This window comes from Entelurus aequoreus, linkage group LG08 (assembly GCF_033978785.1).
Source record: "Entelurus aequoreus isolate RoL-2023_Sb linkage group LG08, RoL_Eaeq_v1.1, whole genome shotgun sequence".
NCBI classification, from domain to species: domain Eukaryota; kingdom Metazoa; phylum Chordata; class Actinopteri; order Syngnathiformes; family Syngnathidae; genus Entelurus; species Entelurus aequoreus.
In genome coordinates this window covers 64,633,297-64,647,722 of record NC_084738.1, presented here as the reverse complement: position 1 = coordinate 64,647,722, position 14,426 = coordinate 64,633,297, and the positions used below count along the sequence as shown (strand labels likewise).

The window sequence follows — 14,426 nt, the reverse complement described above, 5'->3', positions numbered from 1 at the left end:
AGATTATAACAAGTGTTGCTCATACAAATTGAGTATTTCCTGCACTCTAGTAGCAGAAAAACACAAGTAGATTATAACAAGTGTTGCTAATACAAATTGAGTACTTCCTGCACTCTAGTGGCAGAAAAAACACAAGTAGATTATAACAAGTGTTGCTCATACTTGAGTCTTTCTCTCTCTCTTTGCTTGTTATTTCAGGAGTCTCTCTCTCTCTTTGCTTGTTATTTCAGAAGTCTCTCTCTCTCTCTCTCTCTCTCTCTCTCTCTCTCTCTCTCTCTCTCTCTCTCTCTCCTTGCTTGTTATTTCAGGAGTCTCACTCTCTCTCTTTGACAATCTTGTTCTTTCAGACAAAGTGTTGAACTAGCAGAAGTTAAAAAAACAACAACAATTCATTATCGCATCAACAAGATTTGACATTTAGTTGGCAAAAATCAACAAACCAATGTTTCATATTCTCTCAAAGTCCATAAGTCCATCAAGAACCTTCTAGAACAACCTAAGAACTGGTTTAGTGTTCCCAGGCACACCCAGATGGATATTGATATTCATATTATTTAAGTACAATTATCACTATTAATATCAATATCATTTATGTACAATCTTTATTGATATTAATATAATTTATGTACAATTGGTATTGATACTCATATCATTTATGTACAATCTTTATTGATATTAATATCATTTATGTACAATTGGTATTGATACTCATATCATTTATGTACAACCTTTATTGATATTAATATCATTCATGTACAATTATTATCGATATTGATATCAATAATGTACAATTATTATTGATATTAATATCATTAATGTACAATTATTATTGATATCAATATCATTAATGTACAAATATTATTGATATTAATATCATTTATGTACAATCTTTATTGATATTCCTGACATGAGCACCAACCTTGTCCAGAGTCCAGTTCACTGAGGGTCTTGGAGGGGTGTAACGACGGGCCAGGGCATGTCGGGTAGCGGCACGTGCGGCCCAGCAGGGGGCGGCGGCTGGAAGTCGTTAGTCTTGAGCGCCGCCAAGTGCTTGATGTCCAGGGTGGTGAACGTTGTGAATTGCACCTGGTTCCTCTTGCTGGTGGGCGAGCGGAGCGGTTCGCTGCGCGACGGCCTGGCCAGCAAGGTGGCCGAGCGCTGGGCCACGGGGTCTGCCGCCTTCCTGTGCTGCTGCTGCTGGGAGCCGCTCCTGCCGCGGCCCAGGGTGGCGGTTCTTTCCGGTACGGGCTGCTGGACGGCGGGCGGGGTGCGTGTGAGGGTGGACACCTGAGCAGGTGCGCCAGGAGGAGGCGGCTGCTGGGGGTTGTTGGCCAGCCACACCCAGTCGTGCTTATGGTCCTTGGGCTCCGCGGGGGGCGCCGGCCCTGCCAGGACGGGAGTTTTACGGCTGCGCAGACACAACCTGTAGGATGCGCAGTTAAGCAGAAAGCCAAAAATGGCGACGCACAACACGCCCGCCAAGCAATAAATTCCTATCTCCAAGTCGGACATGGATCGGAAGGTGCGGACCAGGTCGCTCTCCACCACTTTGGGGAGTTTGGCTTCCGGTTCCTGTGCTGGCTTTGGCTTGTCCAACATGTTTCCAAAGCTGCCGTTCTGTCCGTCTTCTTGGCCGACAAGATGGCGTGTTGGTCGGCTGGCGGTGCTCGCACTGAGCCAGCTCTCCGTGACTGTCGGCTGAGACCCACTTGGAGTCACATCCCACAAAGTCCTCCTCTCAGGCTCCGTCCTCGACAACTCCTGCCCCACGTCCGTCAGCTCACGGCTCGACGTCACCGTCGTCGTCGCCTCTACCGCCATTTCCGCCATTTCCGCCACACCCGTGCCGCTTCTCTCCCGATCCAGACTGATTGCACCACCGTCGCCGCCCTGGAAGTCGATCCTCAGCAGCCCCGCACCGACCGCCAGTTTGCTCTTCCTCTTGGACTTCTGGCATTCCTCGCAGATCCTCAGCTCCACCTTGACCAGCGCGGCCTTCCCCCGACCCTCGCCCTGTGCCACCACAAACGTGGACAGCGGGGTGCGGCGCACGCTAGCCACGCCCTCGTCCGGCGTAGTGACGGTTAAGGAGTAGTCGCCGCGGTCGAAGAGGCTCAGCGGGGTGACGGCGCCGTCACTGAATTGGACCCGGCAGCTGACCACGGCTTCCTGGGAACGACACAACACATTGTCAGTCAAAGAGGTGCCATCCCAAGACCAGTGTTGGGGCTAACTAACTTACTGTAACGCCGTTAGTTTCGGCGGTAACTAGTAATCTAACGCGTTATTTTTTTATATTCAGTAACTCAGTTACCGTTACTACATGATGCGTTACTGCGTTATTTTACGTTATTTTTTATGTAGTATCGGCTAGAAACAGATGCGCTGCGGTGTCGTTCTTCTGAATCTTCCTCTGTCACACGCCGGAGAGAAGAAAAGAGGCGTGTGTGTGTGTCTGGGTGTGGGTGTGGGGGGGAAAGACACACGTGATCCGCGGTTTGATATATAAAACAAAACAAAAAGGTTGTTCGCATGCACGTTCAGTCCACACACAGCGTGGTCATGGCGAGCGGAGTAACGGAAGAGCTTGAACGCCCCGCGCCATTTAATCGGTGTGTTTATAGGTGCAGACCCCGTTGTGCAAGACGAGGGTTTTAAACACATGCTGAACGTGCTTGAGCCACGTTACGACATCCCGTCGCGCAACCACTTCAGCGATAAGATTGTGCCAGATCTTTATGAGCAGGAGGAAAAAAAAGTTGTGGATGAACTATCCCGAGCATCGTCTGTTGCGCTCATGACAGACTGGTGCACGTCCAGGGAAACTATGTGACGATAAGCGCTCACTTTATCACAGCAGACTGGCAGATGAGAAGACACGCCCCCTCTACGAGAGTCACCTTGCGCAGGTACTGACACAAGCAGTGGAGGAATGGAAGATACAGATATCCCAGTCACAAGTGATAATGCCAAAAATCAAATAATTGCAGTGAATGAGGCAGGACTGGGACCACAGGTAGGTGCTTTGCACATGTAGTGAATTTGGCATCACAGAAGGGAATCTCAGTCAATAGGATGGATCAGGAAGGAGGTTTCCTAGCACAAGAGCTGCTCATGTGCTTAAGACAAAGCAAGAAATGCTAAAGCTGCCTACTCATAAAGCTCATACATGATGTCCCAACGAAGTGGAACTCCACTTATGATATGTTGCAGCAGCAGGCAGCTATATACTCTGCATTGACCCACAAGACAAATGTCAAAGACATCATCACCCTGTCTGATGATGATGTGAGAGTGGCAGAGGAGGTCCTCCAGGTGCTTAAACCCCTCAAAAGTGTTACATCTCTACTGAACACTGAAACTTCACCATCTGTGTCAATGATCCTGCCACTGAAAACAAGGATTCTACAATCCATGGCTCCAAGTGTGGAAGACAGCAGCATCACTCCAGATGTCAGGCTTTATTTCACTATCTATGTTTCAAGGAAGATGATGTGCCTTCTTATGTTGCACTTTAACTTGTTTTTTATCAATGGTCATTGGTCCAAGTTTAAAGAAAGGAGAAATGCCATTTTATGTTGCACTGTTTTTCATTAATTATGTTAAAATGAAAATAAAAATGCATGTCAAGTTGATCAACAGATTGTATTATTCTCCAGTGCAATAACAGTACTGAAATGAAGGCTAAAAGGGCATTAATGGGAGCTTTAAAAAAGAAAAAGAAAAAAATAAGTAACTAAATAGTTACTTTTCACAGTAACGCATTACTTTTTGATGTAAGTAACTGAGTTAGTAACTGAGTTACTTTTGAAATTAAGTAACTAGTAATTGTAACTAGTTACTGGTTTTCAGTAACTAACCCAACTCTGCCCAAGACAAATGTCGGCAAGTGTCCAACAAAATATTGTGGAAAAAATATTGTTTTTTAGAAAAACTTTATTTTATAATTATTGTGTACCAATATTTGAAGAAAAAAGACTAGATTTTAGGAAAACAATTATGCTAATTTTACATAATTGAAGTCAAATATATTGTGAAAAAAGTATTTTCTTTGTTTTGAATAAAGCAATATTGTGAGAAAAAAGTATTTTACAAGAAAAGTGTAGACATATCTTAATAATAAAAAAATAAGTACATAAAAGAAAAAATATGCCATTTTACATGATTATAGTCAAATATATTTTATTTTTTCTTCAGAAAAAACACAACATTGTGAGAATTTTTTTTATAAGAATTGGTCGGATATACCTTAAGAAAACAATATTCTAAGAAAAAAGTAAAAAAAAAATAAAAAAATAAAGGTGTGCCATCAAATATATTGTGAAACGAGTCATATTTAAAAAGAATAATAAAATATTTGCAATATTGTGAGGAAAACGTTGTCATACAATATTTTTTAGGAATATTCAGAGAATTTAGTTTTTATTTGACAAAATTCTGTAATTTTTCTAACAATATATTCAAATAAATTATGAAAAAAAGTTTTATATTTTGGGAAAAAGTTTGTAATATTGTAGGGAAAATAGTTATTTTGAGAAAGACATTTAAAAATTTTACACGAAAAATTATGCCATTTTTGATTGAAGTCAAATATATTGTGAAGAAAATATTATTTTTAGAAAAATGCAAGATTTTGTGAAAAATTTTATTCAACAAGAATTGAAGTAGGCCCTGCGATGAGGTGGCGACTTGTCCAGGGTGTAAACCGCCTTCCGCCCGATAGTAGCTGAGATAGGCTGCAGCGCCCCCCGCGAACCCGAAGGGAATAAGTGGTAGAAAATGGATGGATGGATGGATGGAATTGAAGTATTTAAATATTATATTTTAAGAAAAAAGTTTGGGTTTTTAAAGTATGCATTTTACATGATTGAACAAACACACTTTTACATACATTGGTTAGAAATATCTTAACAATATTCTAATAAAAAAGTTGAATTATTTTTAAGAAAAAAGTATAACATTTTACATGATTAAAATCAAATATATTGTGAAAAAAGTCATATATTTTTTAGAATATAAGTTGCAATATTGTGAGAAAATTTTGTCAAACAGGAATTAAAAAAAATATTCAGAGAATTTTGTTTTATTCAATTAGTAATATTGTGGGAAAAATAGTTGTCGGGGTATTTGAGAAATAATTAAAACATTTTGAAAGAACATTTTTTGCAATATGGTGAGGAAATGGTTGTCATACATTTTTTTTCAGGAATATTCAGAGAGTTTAGTTTTTATTTAACACAATTCTGTAATTTTTCTAATAATAAAATCCAATACATTATGAAAAAAAGTTTTGTTTTATGGGAAAAAGTTAGTAATATTGTGGGAAAAATATTTCTAATTGTACAAAAACTTATGTCGCGGTATTTTGAGAAAAAAGGATGCCATTTTTGTTTTAAGTAAAATATATTGTGGAAACAATTTTTTTTTTTAGAACAATGCAGAATTGTGTGAAAAAAGTTATTTTACAAGAATAAAAATAAAGTATGACATTTTACATGTTTAATGTCAAATATATATATACAAATATTAACAAGTATTAGTGATATTATTATTATAAATATTAACAAGTATTAGCGATATTGTTATTAAAATATTAACAAGTATTAGCGATATTGTTATTATAAATATTAACAAGTATTAGTGATATTGTTATTATAAATACTAACAAGTATTAGCGATATTGTTATTATGATTATTAACAAGTATTCGTCATATAGTTATTATAAATATTAACAAGTATTGGCGATATTCTTATTATAAATATGAACACGTATTAGCGATATTGTTATTATAAATATTAACAAGTATTAGCGATATTGTTATTAAGTATTAGTGATATTGTTATTATAAATATTAACAAGTATTAGCGATATTGTTATTATGATTATTAACAAGTATTCGTCATATAGTTATTATAAATATTAACAAGTATTGGCGATATTGTTATTATAAATATGAACACGTATTAGCGATATTGTTATTATAAATATTAACAAGTATTAGCGATATTGTTATTATAAATATTAACAAGTATTAGTGATATTGTTATTATAAATATTAACAAGTATCAGTCATATTGTTATTATAAATATTAACAAGTATTAGTGATATTTTTATTATAAATATTAACAAGTATTAGCGATATTGTTATTATAAATATTAACAAGTATTAGTGATATTGTTATTATAAATATTAACAAGTATCAGTCATATTGTTATTATAAATATTAACAAGTATTAGTGATATTTTTATTATAAATATTAACAAGTATTAGCGATATTATTATTATAAATGTCAACAAGTATTAGTGATATTGTTATTATAAATATTAACAAGTGCTAGCGATATTGTTTTTATAAATATTAACAAGTATTAGCGATATTATTATTATAAATGTTAACAAGTATTAGTGATATTGTTATTACAAATATTAACAAGGGCTAGCGATATTGTTTTTATAAATGTTAACAAGTATTAGTGATATTGTTATTATAAGTGCTAACACAGACAAACTATTTATAGCGTTGACGTGATCACTTCCTGTGTGTCTATGTTTCCATCATGCAGTGGTCTGCTGCTTCTTCTGTAAATTTATTCTAGACCATAAATCATGCATCTTACCTAAAAAGTAGATGGCTGAGGATATAATCCAAGAAGTTGGGACACTTTAACAGTCATTTAGGACCTGCCACTGGTGAGAACGACACCAAAATACGCTTGTACCTGCAGTACGTTGTGCTCACCTGTCTGACCCGCGTGAGGGTGTCTCGGGTGGTAGCCACGGCAACGATGGCCTTGTTGCCCGCCGGACTTGGCTGCAGGGACAGCGAGAGTCCCGACACAAAGTCCACCTTCAAGTCTGTGACGCTCACCTTGTCGGCCAGCACCGTCACGCTCTTCTCGGCCAACACCGACCCCGTCAGCGGGGACAGCACCTGCACACGAGAACATCTTCTTAATCTAAATCTTTTTATTAATATCATGATTTATATGTAAATAAAAATATCATGTTGACGCAGTGATTTTAGCGTCACCTGCACGGCCGTCGTGCCCACAGCCCTCCCTTGCAGCAACACTCCGTCCTGGAGTCTCACCAATTGTGGGTTCAGCACTTTTAAAAAAGGGCGCACAAGATTGGTCACATCCACCTGTCAATCAAAAGAGGCTTTATTCACATCCACCTGTCAAAGGAAGTTGTATGTATTGGAAGAAGTTGGGCGTGGTCAATGTTTACCCGCCAATCAGGACCCAGGAAGTACTCAAGAGGCTGGGAGTCGGCTACAAAGTGTGTGAGCACCCTGAGTGGGGAGTGTTGGTACTGCAGCATGCACCCTCGGCCCTTCCTCATCTCCTCCTCTTCTTCGCTATTCCAACTTGGCCTGACACACACACACACACACACACAAAATATGGCCGACCAGTGAGTCAACTGGCATCATGAGGCAGGAGCCACGCCGCTAAGGACGCCGAAATAACATCCATGAACATATGGAGAAGCTGCTGATGGTGTGTTTGACATGTTTCAGTTTGTTCTGACTCTACTAACTGGACGATGTAACTTTACTTTTGTTACACGATCTTAAATATCGATTGCTGTCAACTCAGACTCAAAAAGCCTGTGTGAAAAAACAACAACAGCAGTTGCGATTGTTACACAACAACAGTTGCGATTGTTACGCGACAACAGTTCGATTGTTACGCGACAACATTTCAGATTGTTACGCGACAACAGTTCAGATTGTTACACAACAACAGTTCTGATTGTTACGCGACAACAGTTCCGATTGTTATGCGACAACAGTTCAGATTGTTACACAACAACAGTTCCGATTGTTACGCGACAACAGTTCCGATTGTTATGCGACAACAGTTCAGATTGTTACACAACAACAGTTCCGATTGTTACACAGCAACAGTTTCAATTGTTACGCGACAATAGTTCCGATTGTTACACAACAACAGTTCCGATTGTTACGTGACAACAGTTCCGATTGTTATGCGACAACAGTTCAGATTGTTACACAACAACAGTTCCGATTGTTACACAGCAACAGTTTCAATTGTTACGCGACAATAGTTCCGATTGTTACGCGACAAAAGTTCAGATTGCTACACAACAACAGTTCCGATTGTTACGCGATATCAGTTCCGATTGTTACGCTAAAATAGTTCTGATTGTTAAGCGACAACAGTTTTGATTGTTAAGCAACAACAGTTCCGATTGTTTCACGACAACAGTTTCAATTGTTACGCGACAACAGTTCTGATTGTTACGATTACAACAGTTCCGATTGTCACAACGACAACAGTTCAGATTGTTACGCGACAATAGTTCCGATTGTCACGATGACGACAGTTCCGATTGTTACACGACAACAGTTTTGATTGTTACGCGACAACAGTTCCGATTGTTACGACGACAACCGTTCCGATTGTTATGCGACAACAGTTCAGATTGTTACACAGCAACAGTTTCAATTGTTATACAACAACAGTTCCGATTGTTACGCGACAACAGTTCAGATTGTTACACAACAACAGTTCTGATTGTTACGCGACAACAGTTCCGATTGTTACGTGACAACAGTTCAGATTGTTACACAACAATAGTTCCGATTGTTACGCGACAACAGCTCAGATTGTTACGCGACATAAGTTCTGATTGTTGCACGATAACAGTTTTGATTGTTAGGCGACAACAGTTCCTATCGTCACGACGACAACAGTTCCGATTGTTACGCGAAAATAGTTATGATTGCTAAGCGACAACAGTTTAGATTGTTATGCAACAACAGTTCTGATTGTTTCACGACAACAGTTTCAATTTTTATGCGACAACAGTTCTGATTGTTACGACTATAACAGTTCCGATTGTTACGCGACAATAGTTCCGATTGTCACAATGACAACAGTTCCGATTGTTACACGACAACAGTTTTGATTGTTATGCAACAACAGTTCCGATTGTTACACGAAAACAGTTCCGATTATTACGACGACAACAGTTCAGATTGTTACGATGACAACAGTTCTGACTGTTATGCGACAACAGTTTCGATTGTTACACGACAACAGTTTCGATTGTTAACGCAACAGCGAAGCAGCTAAAATAGACACTGTGGAGGGGGGCGTGGTCTGCGGGCCTGCCGCGGAGCGGGGTGTGTAAGGACCGGCCTCGAAGCCAGCGGCAGGTGAGTGGATTGCCCAGCTGGGACTGGTTATCTAATCACCTGTCGCCCTTATTAGCAGCAGCCGGGCCGAGACATGTGGTTGGAGTTGGAGCCAGAGAAAGACACACGTCCAGAGACAGAACAAGGAAGAGCAGAGACACGCCAGACTGGAAAGTCCAAAATATATTGCTGGAAAGCAATCCCTTCCTGTGTGTAGGACAATAAAAACTTGCTCAACCCTGTACACCGGGCTCAAGACATATCTATCGGACTCAGGAGAACCATACACAAACAAATACGCTCACAGACACCTTAAAAGTCCACTTTCCGACTGCACGTGATGTCATTAAACAAGTGTAATTGTTTGTACGACATACTTTTCGTACAATATGTTAATTATTGTGTTTTTATTTTTGAAAGTCATGGCAGGGAAGGGGGACACTATTTGGAGATATGTTCCCATGATGTCGCCATCATCCCCTCTGTCAGGCAGCGCCTTGGAGAATACATTTCTGCTTTGGGCCCCAATTTATTTCGGGCAAATCGTCCAATTTCCTGACCTGGTTGTGTCTCCTGCTGAGTATTGAGCGTTTTAGGACGTGAACGTAGCCAATTGTTGTCATCATGGTTCATATTGAGTGCAAAATAATGACTTCGCTGCACTGCAAACAGCCCACTAACCTTTTTCTCCAGGGCAACTGTACTTCCATGTTGAGCACTCATGCACACGTTAAAAGTACATCAGCAATAACTGGGAAAAAAACAGTTGCTTTGACCTGGTTCATGCATACTGTACATAACACATCTAAACTATTCAAAGAAAATACAATTAGATTTCTTTATGCCACCATCACCACTAAGTGTGATGATAACCGTAGAAGCAGAATAGGTGTTTTATGACTATTGTATTTCATGCATGTGATGAGGTAGAAGTATTAATACTAGACTAGGAGAGATTGAATGTGACAAACACTGAATGTTCTTGTGATGGAAAACATATTTGTATCTTTGCACTGTGTCATTACAAACAGCAGTATTTCTGTAAAAAGCGCATTCTGACCAGAGAAGGACTTTGTCCACATGATTCACTGTGAAACTATCTCTTCTCCCTCCTCGTCTTCTCATTTGAAAGTATCGGCTTCTTCATTCCAGTTAACAGTGCACCATTGTCTCCACTGAGTTGCGTCAAATGCTCTCTCCCCCCTCCAAACTGAGCCTACTCCCTCCTTCCCACCTTGTATTCAGTGTACAAAAAATAACACGTCTCTCTTTTGATTGCACACTCCTGACAAACTTTGCTATGAATGTGACCTGTGCCTTTTGAAATGCCCGAGCTTTCAAATAAATCTAAGAAAGACACTTTTGTTTGACTATTTGGTTAGAAAACGTCCAACGCATTCTTACTTGCGGTTGCTGGTTGTAATCGGGACTCTCCAGCCCTTAATTTGATGGAGTTCGGGGTCGGCGACATCGATGGTCAGCGGCAGTTGGGGCGTCCACACGCTCATTTCCAGCTGCGCGCTCAGAAACGCGTACATGAAGTTGATCATCACACTGCTCTTCCCTCTCAACTCCTTCCCCGTCACAAAAACGTAGTCGCAGCGCTCAGACACCTGCGTGCAAGTAAAGAAGCAGTGCAAGTTTATACATATTGTCAGGCTCTGCAGGTAAACATTATCTTGATGTCAAACAGAAAGTAGCTAAAGTGCAGCTTGGAAGTGCACAGGGAGCAAAAACAGCAAACAACTCAATGATCGAGTACAGGGAAGGCTGGTTTGTAAAGGAACCTGATTGGCAACATGGAACAGAGCAGGAAGAGGGTGACAGCGCTTCAGCCAGAAGAGTGGCATAGGCAAAAATTAAATGAAAATAAAAGTGCAGGAAAGAAACCTGACATTAGTGTGCCGCGGCACAGTGGTTGAAAAACACTGCCCTAGACATTCAAGCCTTTCAGTTCCACTCATAGTGCACTCATATGCTATTCCTCCTGAAATTGCAGAGTCTAGTTAAAAATATGTAAATAATTCATCCATGTGCTTCATGTCAATCCTTGAATACATGTATAATACACGTATGAGGGTAAATACACACGTCCTTGCACCGTGTACACAGTGTGTGGTTTCTGGCTTTAACTTCCATGCCATCACTGACCTTGTTCTAAGAGGGGTTGCTGACCCAAACAGAGCTTAGCAGCGATACAGTAATAACAGAGTATCATCGTCCTTGATGTTTAGTGCTTACCTTCAGCACGTCTCTGTCGGTGGACCTGCAGCTGACAAAGCTGCTTACATCGCTCACAGAGCCGTTGGCCTCCACGGCCAAAGTTTTCACGGCTACTTTCAACATTTTGCCCGTCAGCACTGCAGTGTTCAACAGCTCGGAGCTCTGGAGAAGGAAAACAAAAAGGCATTTGGTGAAAGAGTTGAGGAACATGATATCAACTCGCTACTCGCACATGTTACTGTACATTCCAAGACTCGAATAGTTTTTATTCTTGGTACTCTGCACTGTCAGCAATGTCACTTTATCTATTGACTTTTACTATACAGGTGTTGTTCTCATACAGGGGGGGCCTGTGATTTTTTTAAACAACACATTTAAAAAATACTTGGATTAAAAAAAAAAAAAAAGTGGAATAAAAGAACACACAGTTGCAATGTAACAAGAAAATGTTGCAATATTGACGAATTACACAAAGCTGCCATGCAGTTCTTTTTTTTTAGACAAAAAAATAATAAAAACGTATAATCGACGGAGAGATCTGAAGTTGATCTCGAGCTGAACGTTTGTTCACCAAGTATCAGCATAATGGCCAACATTAAAATACAGCAACGTAGTAGACCTAAGTATTCATTAAGTACCACTATAATGACAACATTAAAATACAGTAATGTAGTAGGCCTAAATATTCATTAAGTAGCACCATAATGACAACATTCAAATACAGTAGCATAGTAGACCTAAGTATTCATTAAGTACCACTATAATGACAACATTAAAATACAGTAATGTAGTAGGCCTAAGTAATAATTAAGTACCGCCATAATGACAACATTCAAATACAGTAGCATAGTAGGCCCAAGTATTCATCAAGTACCACCATAACGTCAACATTAAAATACAGTAGCATAGTAGACCTACGTATTCATTAAGTACCACCATAATGACCAACATTAAAATACAGTAGTATAGTAGGCCTAAGTATTCATTAAGTACAGTAGCATAGTAGACCTAAGCATTCATTAAGTACCACTATAATGACAACATTAAAATACAGTAGCATACTAGGCCTACGTATTCATTCAGGACCACTATAATGGCAACATTACAATACAGTAGCATAGTAGACCTACGCATTCATTAAGTACCACCATAATGGCAACATTAAAATACAGTAGCATAGTGGTAAGTATTCATTAAGTACCACCATAAACACAACATTAAAATATAGTAGCATAGTAGGCTTAAGTATTCAATAAAACAGGGCAGAAGTTTTATTTAACAAGTACATTTAATATATTTGGCCACTGTAACATTACACACAGTTTGAACAGTAACACTGTTTAAATATTTAATGACGTCTGCGTACCACTAGTGGTATACATTCCACAGTATGAGAATCATTGTTTTAGAGATTTTAAACGTTGAAAGTAAAAAAAATAAAATATATATTGATATATGACATATTTTAAACAATTTTATGAACGTGGCCTTTTGGATCCCCGAGACATTTAGTCCGATTTTGTTTTAATCGTTAAAAAAATACAAATAAATTAAAAAACAATGTTGTGTTGAATTATTGACCTATTTAAAGCTTCAATTGCTTTACATCAAATATTGTATTTTAAATATTTTTCGGGAAAAATTGCATATTTTGTGTTTTTGCCATAAAAACTCTTTTTGTTTGTTTGTTTTTTACAAAAAGGGCCTAAAATATTTAAGATATATATGACTTCTCTCTCTTGGCACTTGGTGAAGGCGGTCACATTCCCATCCCCTCTCTGTTTCTGCCCACTTGCCTCTTTGTCTTGTTTAAACTTTTTAAGAGCCTCCTTTTCTGCGCTGTCCTCCCAAATCTAAACATGGAATTGATAAGCTGGACTCTCGACTCAATTGACAAAATGTTCCTGATGAGTAAAAGAGGTTCGGAGGAACCTTGCTGCCCTGAAGGAACGTTTGCTGCGGGGTACGTGGGGGACTGGTGGGAGAAATGAAGAGTCTTCTCAGTACTTTCCATGGAGGACGTGGAAGACATCTTTCTATTTGGAACCGTGATCGCAGGGCATCTGCTGATTGGACTGAAAATTGGTTGGTTCTATCGTCACATTCGGAAGACGATGACAGCCGACCTAGGAACCCAAAGGCTGCCGGTCGCATTGGAGGGCATGGGTCAGGCTGTGGGAACACAGACTGTGGCCATTTCAGAACTGAATGGTAAGTTGGACAACATCACTGAAAGACTTACTGAAATACAAAGATTGATCAACTGAGAGCCAGAATGGACGATTAGATCAGACAAGCCAAGGACATGTCTGCTCGCTTGGAAAACAAAAATCCTTATCTACCATTGGACTCCCTCAAATGGCCTTGACGCTGCTCACAACATACGAAGGATGTTCTGAAAACATCCCTGAAGGACATCACAGGGATCGCCGCTCTCCCTTCTCCAACAACACCTGGGAGTTGAACTTTGCTCGTAACGCCTGCAGAGCGACTCCAGGCCTACAGACACAACATCACTACACCCTGGACAATGGCCATATGCACACCCACACCCACAATGCAGCAGCGCCCCTAGGAGCTAGCAGCTTCCCTCTCCACAAATCAGAGCCCAGTCTGAGATTGACTTTTTTTTTTACTCATCCCTCCCCCAGCGTCTACCTTTTCCCCACCTTTTATGGGGCGCCGTTTAGTGGCGACCCAGCAGCGTTCCTGTCCTGTCAGGTTTGTGGTGAAAATGAAATGTCGTTCGTTGTACTTGTGCAATCACAAGCATACCATAACTTTATGTCAACAAATAGATATGAAGTTGATCTATAAATATTTTAGCCTTTAAAACAGGGATGTCAAACTCATTTTCATTGAGGGCCACGTCGCAGTTATGGTTGCCCTCAAAGGGCCGCATTTAACAATGAGTAATATATGAATATACATGTATATATATATAATACATTAACTATATATTTTTTTACATAAGCTGCAAAAAAATATAAACATTTTACTTTAAAAACTGGCATCTCAGTCACCAGAATTTT

General features: G+C 39.6%; 1 protein-coding gene across 2 annotated transcripts in view; it reads right to left on the bottom strand.

Annotated features, from left to right (window-relative positions):
• Positions 1-241: 241 nt before the first annotated feature.
• LOC133656146 (transmembrane protein 132D-like) overlaps positions 242-14,426 on the bottom strand; it is a 54,846-nt gene continuing 40,661 nt past the window's right edge. For both annotated transcript variants that reach the window (XM_062057033.1, XM_062057032.1), the window contains exons 6-11: positions 11,413-11,556; positions 10,576-10,784; positions 7,236-7,380; positions 7,036-7,149; positions 6,745-6,936; positions 242-2,169 (exon numbers count right to left, since the gene is read on the bottom strand). In XM_062057033.1, the coding sequence (XP_061913017.1) occupies positions 937-2,169; positions 6,745-6,936; positions 7,036-7,149; positions 7,236-7,380; positions 10,576-10,784; positions 11,413-11,556 (2,037 nt within the window). In that variant the 3' untranslated portion in view covers positions 242-936. The remainder of the gene's footprint in view (positions 2,170-6,744; positions 6,937-7,035; positions 7,150-7,235; positions 7,381-10,575; positions 10,785-11,412; positions 11,557-14,426) is intronic.